This window comes from Amphiprion ocellaris, chromosome 2, assembly GCF_022539595.1.
Source record: "Amphiprion ocellaris isolate individual 3 ecotype Okinawa chromosome 2, ASM2253959v1, whole genome shotgun sequence".
In the NCBI taxonomy this organism is placed as follows: domain Eukaryota; kingdom Metazoa; phylum Chordata; class Actinopteri; family Pomacentridae; genus Amphiprion; species Amphiprion ocellaris.
The window spans coordinates 35,940,255-35,951,114 of record NC_072767.1 but is presented as its reverse complement, the minus strand read 5'-3'; the positions used below and the strand labels follow the sequence as shown (position 1 = coordinate 35,951,114).

At 39.5% G+C, this 10,860-nt stretch overlaps 1 protein-coding gene across 1 annotated transcript; it reads right to left on the bottom strand.

The window, feature by feature from the left end:
• Positions 1 to 1,064: 1,064 nt before the first annotated feature.
• LOC111565085 (UDP-N-acetylglucosamine/UDP-glucose/GDP-mannose transporter-like) lies at positions 1,065 to 10,196 on the bottom strand. Its single transcript, XM_023265105.3, has 12 exons — positions 9,987 to 10,196; positions 9,704 to 9,737; positions 9,514 to 9,600; positions 8,533 to 8,600; positions 7,867 to 7,938; positions 7,666 to 7,734; positions 7,326 to 7,428; positions 6,560 to 6,652; positions 5,292 to 5,359; positions 4,957 to 5,035; positions 4,789 to 4,871; positions 1,065 to 2,879 (listed from the first exon to the last, which is right to left on the bottom strand). The coding sequence occupies exons 1-12, from the start codon at positions 10,094 to 10,096 to the stop codon at positions 2,774 to 2,776; spliced, it is 972 nt and encodes a 323-aa protein (XP_023120873.2). The 5' UTR covers positions 10,097 to 10,196; the 3' UTR covers positions 1,065 to 2,773.
• Positions 10,197 to 10,860: the final 664 nt, after the last annotated feature.

The following is a 10,860-nucleotide window of genomic DNA, read 5'->3' as shown; positions in this document are numbered from 1 at the left end:
CCTTTCAGTGTCTGCTGGTAGGATCAGCCGAAGCGCCACGGTGCCATCACTTGACTTCAGCCGTGCTCGGAGCTGGCGTCAGGCAGGAATACTGTGATCAGGTACGACTACCCACCCTGGACAGAAAGCCCCGCCCAGAGCCATTTGATTGACAGCTCAGTCCACCAAGTGAAAGCAGAGTCTATTGTCTTTGTTTTTACTTGGTGGACTGAGGAGTGCCAAAAGGAAAAGGCAAATGCAAAACGGAAAAGACAATGACAAAATCGAAAAAAAAAGAGAAAAGGGAAAAGCAAAGACAAAATTTTACTTTTTATTTATTTTTTAAATTTATTTCTCTTTATATTTATTTATTTCTCTTTATATTCCCCACATTTATTTCCTTATTTATTTATTTATTTATATTTTATTGTGGCACTCCTGTGACTCCATAAGAAACACCCTGCCAGTCATTAAGCATTGAGAACGTCTCTTAGATGAGAATTTAAACATCCTCAAGAAGCATTTATCAGGAGTGTCATTGTAAAATTGTACTATTTATGTCTGGTGTACAGCTTGAAAACCAGACTGACGGGTTTTCACAGATGTGACAGAAGGGGGAACCAGTGTTCTACTTTAGTTTACGAGTTGTACCTATTCAGGATTTAGCAGCTTCCAACTCTTTCAAAATAAATGCACAAATATTAAACATTCACTAATTTTAATAAGATTTAAGTAGTGTAGCACAATAAATCTAAATAAGATTAGCAACTTTAGCACCACAATCTCTGAACACTGAAGTATGAGGGGACTTTCAAACAGTTCCCAGCTTGACCAGAAAATGTCACCGGAGAAAGATTGTTCTTCCATTATGTCAACATAGTTGTTAGCCTTTTTTCTTTGATTGCAAGAAATGTCGACAAACGTTCGAATTTTTGTGGGGAGTGATAGAAGGCGTTCTAATAAACAGTTATGTCCAAAAACAGGAGGTACACCCGTTGTTTAGGGTGTTGCCCAATACCCTTGTATGTAAATATTTTGCTAGATGATGAAATGACCCAATTGCAAGCAGAACAGGAAAACACATGTCAAGAGAAGTTTTTTTTAATGTAAAAATACATCACCGTGTTTCAGCTACAAATCCACGGTTACCGTCTTTGAGATGAGATCAGCATCGACAATTCACAAGCCACTCCACCTACAAAATGAGTTAGTCTGAAAAAGTAATAAATACAAAATGATGTAGATAAAAATGTTTTTTAAAAAACAGAAATACTCGTACCTGATTATTAAACATTTAAATAACCAAGTTGCAATACTTAAAAACGCCTGAAATTACCATTTCAGGAGAGTACATTAATCTCATTCTCAACAAAGAATACAACAGGAGGTGATGCAATTTGTTTCCACCATTTTTCAGGTGCTACCTCAGTTAAAAGTGCGATAACATTAAGCGGCTTTCCACTGCGGGAGCTCAGGACAGACGGTAAGATTTTCTGTTTTGTGGGATCCAAGAGCTTCTCCAAAGCGGTGAGTAATACTAGTTATTGGACTGGTTTTAAGAGCATGTAGGAAATATAACCGAGTGTTTGTCATGTTGTTGTGTATTTAACATTACTGATGATGTTTAAAGGAAGACTGCTACTCGAAGCAGGAAGAAATTGCGCTTGTTGTCCTTCCACGTTTAACTAAGCAGCCTCATCTTCTCCCACTTTAACCACAATCACTCAGGAGTATCTACCCCAAAACAGGTGCTATTTTCTCCCCCAAAATCAGCACTGAATGATGCTCTAAGGGGACAGTTTTTACAGTCAAAGCCTGTATAAAGATTCCCTAAAACAGCCCACAAGTTCCTGCAGTGGAAAACAACTTATTGTGTCCAGAAAACAAAACAAAAAATAATAAGACAAATGGATCCCCTTGTACAAATAACAAACCATATCACCCGTTTGTTAAACCTGCATAGAGAAAATCACTTGCAGACTTGAAGAGTCCATACCGAACATTCTGTAATACTGAAGGAGCAAAATGTAAACTGTTATCTTAAATTTTCTCCCAAAAAGGAGGCAGCGACATTTAAAGCCACAATCCTTGATGGGAAGTGACAGCCGACCGCACATCCACTTCATCCACTTTGGTTGTCTGAAGGATGAGGTTAGATCGCTGTCGTTATCTATCTGTAGCGAGCTTAGAACAGTGTTTGAGAATTTTAAAAAAAAAAAATCTGAGGAAACGTACTGGGATAAAGACTGAAAACAGAAAATGACAGTGTCAGTGCATCTCACTGTGCTCAGAAGGCATCGGAAGGTACATTCCTTGTAAACAGCAAAACAGAAAAGGGCTTAACAAATAAGGATTGTGTCTTTAAAATAACCAAATATTCCCATAATTCGACAGTACACACTTAAAACAGCTGACAATTCCAGCTGTTCACACCTGTGTTCAAGAAACATAATGTCACCTTAACATCTGTCTTTAAATGTTCTACATGTCTAAGTATCAAGACGTATTTTAATATAAATAGTACTGGTTCCATGTTCCCTTGTTCTCAATACTCCCAAGTACAGTATCCAAATCTGAATATTTAGAGAGAAAACACCATCTAAAGATCAACCTACAATCCCTCTGGAGGCTTTCGTAACCATGGCAGCAGCAGGAGAGGCATGGTGACGGCGTGGCTCCCATCCCAACAATCCAACGCCTTTGCTGCTAAAAAAACTCCATAAATAAAAGTCGTACTAAAAATAGAATTTTTCCTGTTCGTCAGTGTAAAAAATAATAAAATCCAGTGTCTCTGTCATACAACCACTTTGCCCTTGATGTCCAGCTTGGTGTTTTCACTCGCTTTGCTGGACTGCTCCTCTGTGAGAGTGATGTACGAGTACACCAGGCTGCCAGCAATACTGCAACAACACAAAGAGAGCAAAAGTGAGATCTTAAACTTTGTTTGAATATGTAAAACACTGTATAAATGGGGTTTTCAACATCAGGTGTTCATAGATGCCTCTAAATGTTTGATAAATTGTGTATCAAAACAGCCATAAGGTGGACATGTCACGGCACATCATGAGCTGTAAAACTGGTCGTATTTCCCAACAAGATCCAGCATGTATGTCTGAATTCCTGCAGGGCTGTGACACATTAATGTTAGTATTATCTGTGTCAACATCGGCATTTCAGTTTTTTACTAGAAACAAACATCTAATAGTCTCAGTTGTAGGTCACAGTGAAGAAACAAGAACAATCCTCCAGCTCACAGGTCACCACTGTGACTCCAAGAGCCCTGAGGAGAGCAAATGACATTACAGCTTCCCGTTTTGTTTGCTATGGATTTAATTTATCGTCTACATTATTGATTTGTCATTTTCTGAGGCTTTTACATCAGTGCTTTTAATGAAAATTAAACTGGACCTTTACAATAGCTATACTATTACCTCAAAGTAAATTCTACAACTTACATTACAATGAAGATGAGGGGAATGTTCTTGGTCACAAATCTACTTAGGAAAGCTCTCAAAGAGTGCAGTACTCCACCAAGGCTGCTCAGCTCACTAAAACGTCATAGTTTAGACATACTAAACTATTAGTACTACTAGAGTAGTATTAGTAGTTTTAATCGTACTTCCTCCACTACTGCTTATCTCTGTCTATCAAGGTACATGAACGCTTAACACTTAAATGAATAAAATAAAGTTCTCGTGTTTTTTTAACTAGTAAGACCAGCACATTCACAGCCTAAGTGCACATTTCTTCTTTTAAAAAGTTGCTGACATAGATTAATGGGTTTTCTGTGGGAAGTGAGTCCCTCCTGGTGTGTGATAGCTCAAAGTACCGGCAGGTTGTTGCAGTAAAAGTAAAGTATTTCTATGAGAGGTAATAAAGGTAATCCGTAACAAGCTTGGATAAGCATAACAGTTATTGAAAGGTTGGTTGTTTGCCGTCACAGATAAGAAATCAAGAATCTGTTCATGTTCCTGCAACTTCCAACTGCATTCCTCAAAGCAGAGTTGACTGAATCGCTGTTCACCACAGATAAATAGTAAGAGCAGAAACACAGAACTACACAAAGAAATCAGCGGTTTCATCTCTGGTTTCTTGCATATTTTTGTATTTACTCAAGCTACTTTACTGTAACCATAGCAGAGTCCATTATTTTCCAAGTAAAGTGTTTCGTAGTGTTTGCTAAGTTGAGGCAGTTGTTACAAGATAATCACACTGTGCTGTTGAACTGCTAATTAAGCAACTCAGCAACAATGAGTAGGCTAACTGAAAATAATGCTAGGCTCAAGAATTATAAATGCATTATGAGACGGAAAGACATGCAGTTATTCAACTTGTATGAATATGGCACTGATAGATAGAAGCAGTTAAACAGAAGCTGTTGTTAAGGAACTATCAATTATATTATTCAATGGTTCCTTTGGAATTGGTTCTTGATGCCGAACACTACTAATGGTGGCACTTGACAATAAGTAGGGCAATCATCTAGGACGAAATGTCTGTGAATCATTAATGTACTAACATGATGTTCACACTGACCTGCTGGTACACAAAAGGAAATGTAACAACCATCAACATCAGTGAGATTCATTTTCTGAGCACCATGAATATCTGTCCAAAATGTCATGGATATTCTTCCAAGTTCAGATTTAAGCTGTCGACTGGTGACTATCCATGGAGCCGGGCCGCTAACTGATATAACGCTACATTATGTTCTTATTTAACTGACCCAATCTGCTGAATTTGCTCAATAAGCCTTATTTTAGAATGTTACACAGATGAGGAGCTGTGTTTAGGCTCCTAAAAACATACCTGATGTTCAACCCTATGAAGTTGGTCCAAGAGAAAATGTAGTCTCCACTGAACACCATCCCAATGTATGTCACCAGGACATTCTGCAGAATGGAGATAATGTTAATGAAGCTGAGCGGTTTCTGTTTTTGTGTGTTTAACTGCTACTTCACTCAACGTTCTGCTCACCTTGATGCATCCCACGATCGTAGTTGTTAAAGCGGAGTTGTATTGCGTACAGAGCACAGTGGAATACATCAGAACAAACCTGCCAAAGAAAATGTTATCATAGTAAGCATGACACGACACTTGTTCGAGCATGAAATCAGATTTCACAACGACAACGCAACATTGTAGACAAAAGGTCATTGTGAGCCTCACAGTCAGCTGAGCAGTGGCCAAGAATGTCATTACTGATACCACAGTAACGACATTTAGATTGGTTTATTCCAGATGTTGTGCACAAACAAATTCTTGCTTGTACACGCATGCATTCCACAGTTAAGCTTTGGCCTGTATCTTACCCCATGATACAAGAGAGAATGAACTGGGAGAGGAAAAGCGCATCTGACCAACCATCATATTCCACAGCCTGAAAGGAGAAGCACAGCATAAGAAGCAGTGAAAACACACACATACACATATAAAGCACACAGAAAACAAGGGCTAAACTGACAATTGGATGGTAAAAATAATTGGTTTGGCAAAAACCAAAAGTTCAAGATTCCTTCACATTGTCCATTTCAAAATTCTACACATTTCCTGACTTTTCCTGACCATATTAGTTTATCCACTGATGACAATCCATGCAGTCATTAATTATAATAATGTATTGTATGAACTTTACTGACAACTTCATCTCTGCAAAACTCTTGAAAATTCAGACAAGCTGATTATTTGTGATGCTGTGTATATAGTCAGTTCAAAGACTGCCCGAGTAATTTGGTTGTGGATTTGGTCCAGTCTAAGGCTCTTGGGGCAGCTGTTTTGCAGGCTGTGATGTACTGGCAGCTCTGTGCAGGAGTCAGTCCTATGCCACATTTCCTGCCTCACTTTCATAACATCAAGCTCGCTCTGGCCTGAACTCTTTCACACTGAGGTAAACGTTTTAACTGCCTGCTCCAAACGCCATGAAAAACACTCCGCTTGAATGATTAAGTTATTTTTAGAAATTCTGGATTTTATACTTCGAAAATAGCATAGGGGTAGTAATGTGGAAACACTAATACTTTGCTATTTTCCAGACCTAGGAACTACCAAAATCAAATTCCATACTGCGTAGGAACTCTGTGAGTCATTGCTTGTGTGTCGGTTCAGTGGAAGACAGGAAATGAAGGGAGTTAACTGAGCACTGAGGAGTTTTCGGGAGTTGAGGTTGAGTTGACCAGCAACACAACTAACTCCTCAGACCTGCAAATCCAACACCGAGTTTCCAGTAGCTTTAAAAATGTAGCAGCTGGTGTCTCTCCTGCGATTATTCAGTCAAGGGCGGTTGTAGGCGCTGCTGTAATAACTCTACGAGGTGCATAATAGCATCTTTGTGCCTTTCTGGCTGCTGGGCCCCAGCTGGGCAAACCAAAAGGTCTCTGCCAGCACTGACCAACAGCACACGCCCAGCCTTACACATATGCGCACTCACTTTAATTTAGGATTAAACCCTGCAATAACTGATCAGCACTGAGCCTATAAACTCCCTGCAGGGCTTTAACTTGAAAGCTCAGCCATAAGAACAGCCATAAATAGAGACACTTGGAGGTTTGAATAGATGGAACATAAGAGTCAAACAGCTCACCTTCTGCATATCTCCAGTGACATGAGCCAACAGCAGAGTGGGAATTATCATAAATAATGCATTATAATACAGTAATCCATATTTCCCTAACTCCTGCAAAAAAAGAGAGAAAAAGAGCAGAGAAACAGATGGAAAGGGAACATTAAAACAAGCACAGCCAGAATAGAGTTATTCACAATTGTTTTAGTGCATTCCTCACTAACTAGCATACAGATGTCATGCATGGCCAGCCTACTGCACTACCTAGAAACTCTTGTTGGCCTTCATCTGATTCTGTTCCACGTCTTTCACTCCCTCATGAGGTCACTCACACACTCCCTTCTGTCTCCCTCAGGACTAGCAGATGGTGCTCTACAGACATCATAGACTAAATATGGACCCCCCGTGCCTCTGCTGTAACGTGAGAGCCGAGCGGTCTGCTCACGTGACATGAAAAACACATAAAACAAGCTACAAGAAATTTGCAACTGTTGTTAAAACTACACTTTAAAATTGTTTAAAGGAATTAGTAAATCAACACTACGTTGTTTTAGAATACACTAGAGTCAGAAATTATACTTTCTCTACAAAAACACATTTACATTCTGCTAATTAAATCCGTCGGTAGGGAGTGAAAGGAACCAACTCAAGGTATTTGGCACACTGAGTTCCTTTAAAGCAGAAGCTGAAGGACAGTGAGTTCTCTGCATTCACAAACATCAGCTCAATGCCAAAAAAATCCCCCACCCAACAATGGTCACATTCATCAGATGGTGCTGCCACATACCTTTGCATCTAATTTTTGTTTCACATAGGCCCCATTGGCAGCAGTCAGAACATCGTTCATGAGTATGAATACGTAGCCATGGAGGTCAAAGGACAAGTCAGCACTATGAACAGAGAAAACAGGAGAAAGTGTCAAGAAAGCAAATAAGTGTTCTGTCACTGACAATTTAACTTTAGGCCTGCTGTGATTTAGCAGAGCTCCTTTGACTACAGATGTACAACATGACCTTAAGACAACATCAGGTAAGTGTGGACGTATATCAGCACAAAGCAGCGCTTCATAAGTGAAGGTAATTCTGGGCTGGTCAAAAGCTGAAACACCTGGATGTAGTAGAACTTACCTTGCGGCTATAAACGCCCCAAGGATCATTGTAAAAACTGTCAGTTGTACTGGCCTGGAGAACTTCTTCCTGCCACAGGTCAAACACAGGAACAATGAAATTTAATCTGACTGCTCTGAGCTGTAAATAAAAACCACTGTACAAAGAGACATTCTTGGCATCACAAAAAATGACCATGAAAAGCGTCACATGGAGTCTTACTTGAGCAGAAATCCCTCAGCCAGCATTGTGAATAAGATGGAGAACCTCCTGAGGACAGTAAACATCGGCAGACTGGTGGTAGAGGACATAAATCCAGATAGAAAATGATCAATAAAAACGTCCATGGCAATACAGTTCAGCGTCCTCTTTGGTGAATGAATAAACCCTAAAAACTCATCTCTGTGTATCGAAGTTTCATATTCAGAAGTTTTTCCATGAAAAAAATCCTCTGTGCCTTAGAATGGCTTAAATTGTAACTTGATTCTTGCCCCAGTCTCCACTCACCCTTCCCTACTCGCTGCAGCTCAAGGACACCTGATCATCTGCAACTCTACTTGAACAATGTAAAACTACTTTGTGATACACAATAGCAGGCTGCATTAATAAAGTAATCCAGTCATACATGTTAGAACCAGAACGTGATTCTGAAGAATAATAATACTATGGAAGGCCTCTTCCTTCAAGTTACTGAGTTAGAATCTTTGGGTGTTACATGTGAAACCCTGCCTTTTCTGTGTTTCACTGGTAGACCGCAACTTCACGGGTAAAAATTTTTGCTCATGTAAGTCCTCTGGCATTTAATAAACTCCAAATGGACATGGTGACAAGCAACAAAAACAGGGAGGGTCTTCAACTGTCTAGAAGATTTATAGATGAGAAACTTACTTCAGCCTTTTGGTTCCAAAGAGACCAGTGATTTGATTTCCCACATAAAGGAGAGGTAGAGGAAACGTCTAGAAAACATAAAAATACATTAACATTTTGGCGAGAAAGAACAACCCAAACATTATATAATGGATTATTTAGAGAGGAAACATTAAGTCTATCAGCTGATTGACAGAAATTTAACAGCAGCTAAGCTGGGGCCGCAAGTATTTTATTGCCAACTATTTTCATCATTGCTCAAATAGTTGTTTAGTCTATAAAATGTCAGAAAGTAGTGAAAAATGTTGATCTGTGTTTACCGGAGCCCAAGATAGTGTCCTCAAATGTGTTTTGTCCACAACCCAAAGATACTCAGTTTACTGTCACAGAGCAGCAAAGAAACTAGACAATATTTGAATATATGAATCTGAAATCTGAGAATTTAGACTTTGTTTTCTATTAAAGAAGACTTGATGGCTTAACACAATAGTTGGTACTTATTTTCATAGCCGACGACTAATCCACTACTCTTTGCACCTCTGCTGGCAGCATTCATTAAAATTTGAGGCTTAAAAAAAATGCATGTTTCATTGTCTACTCTAATAGAATGAACATATTTAATATATGAGCAGTAAAATAAGACATCTAAAGATCTGACCAAGCCCTCTGGAAACCTGTGATGGCTCTTTTTCTGTCAAAAATAGACAGGGAAGTCTCACCTTTACAGCTGCAACCTAATAAAAATAATCAACAAGTATTATGATAATCGATTAATATGTTTGAGTGCATTTTAAAGTAGAACTCATTTGCCTCCAGCTTTTAAAAACTGAGTATTTATTGGTTTGTTTACTCCTCTGGGACTGCAAACAGAACACATTTGTGCGATGTGGAAATTTAAGGACATCGTATTGGACTAGTTTCACCATTATCTGACATTTTCTAGACCAGACAACTATTGGATGATCGACAATGGAAACGTCGGTTATTTGCAGCTCTGCTCACCTTGCGAGGTATGCTCTCATCAAAGTCAGGGAAGCTGATCACCCTCGCAGCCTTGCCCACCCACAGCACAACCACTGTGGCCAACATCTGCACACAGGAACAAATTAGTACAACTGCTCTTACCTGCCTGGTCTTAAAGAAGAAAATGCGTTCAATGAATCGGAAAAGGCAGAGAAGGACTTCAACTTACTTGTCCTATTCCGACACATATTGAAGAAGGGAACCTGAAACAGCAGAGTTGAGTCGTTACAGCTCGTTGTAGTTAGCTAACCTCGTCTTTATGCGCAATGAAATGTTAAAACACCGCTTCATAAAATGCCACAGAAAGCGGAGCCGCCCGGTTTCCGTCTGTTTACAGCTCGCTAGCCAAAAAGTTGCCGTTAAGCTAATCAGCTCCACTGTGTTCGGCTCGACACAACTTCCAGCAGCTAGCTAGGCTAACACGGCGGCGGAGCTACAGTTGAAGCCGTTACCTGTAGTTGGTGAGGACGCTCTTGTTCACCACGACGATCAGAAACGAGCTCAGACCGTAGAAGCCGGCGGCAAACAGCTTCACGAACAGTGTCAGAGGTTTGTCCGCCATCCCCGACAAGTTCTCATTCCTCTGTGAGTGTCGGCTCTTCCTGCCCTGCCATCATCACTCCGCTGGCTGGCTGGCTCTCCTACCGACACACATGCACGCGCACGCACACAAGAGGGTACGTCCACGTTTCACAACTTCTGCCCGCAGACTTAACCAATAGTATGAGGCCTGCACCGAGAGGGCTGCACCGAGAGGGCTGCACCGAGAGGGCTGCTTGCTTTATAACGTTTTATTCGTTTAACGTTATAAAAATTTATATTTATGCATGTTTAACGTTATAAACATTTTTATTTGTACATGTCAGGGAGTCATAGAGCTAATTTGTCCTTGTGTGTTTGTGTATTTAACTTTTATTTTTATTTAATGTTATTGTATGAAATAAGTATGAATATATATCTGCCTCCAGATATATGTAAATTATTTTCTTTTCCGAATTGGGGAAGAAATCTTATTTTCATTGTAAAATGTAACATATGTACTGCATATCTGGAATAAACTCCCAGAAAACTGCAGGTCTGCTGCAACTAAGCTCTTTTCAGTCAAGGCTGAATATTTTTCTGTTTGACTGTGCCTTTCATTAAATAACAAATATTTTAAACTGTACTGTAACATTTTTTTCCCTAAATTTCCTTTTTATCTTATTTTTAATTCTCTATTAATCTGTTTTAACTGAAAAAGAAAATGGCCCATTTTCTTGATGCTTTTTTATGTCCAATGTTGTCTTGCCTTGTGACTGAATTGTGCTATGCAAATAAACTTACCAT

What these genes read in the sequence shown, in the direction of transcription:
- LOC111565085 (XM_023265105.3), bottom strand. Translation starts at nt 10,096, where the DNA reads ATGGCGGACAAACCTCTGACACTGTTCGTGAAGCTGTTTGCCGCCGGC. An exon ending in ATGAGAGCATACCTCGCAAG is followed by an intron (nt 8,601 to 9,513) that starts GTGAGCAGAGCT and finishes TATGTTTTCTAG; the next exon opens with ACGTTTCCTCTACCTCTCCT. An exon ending in GCTGAGGGATTTCTGCTCAA is followed by an intron (nt 7,735 to 7,866) that starts GTAAGACTCCAT and finishes GACCTGTGGCAG; the next exon opens with GAAGAAGTTCTCCAGGCCAG.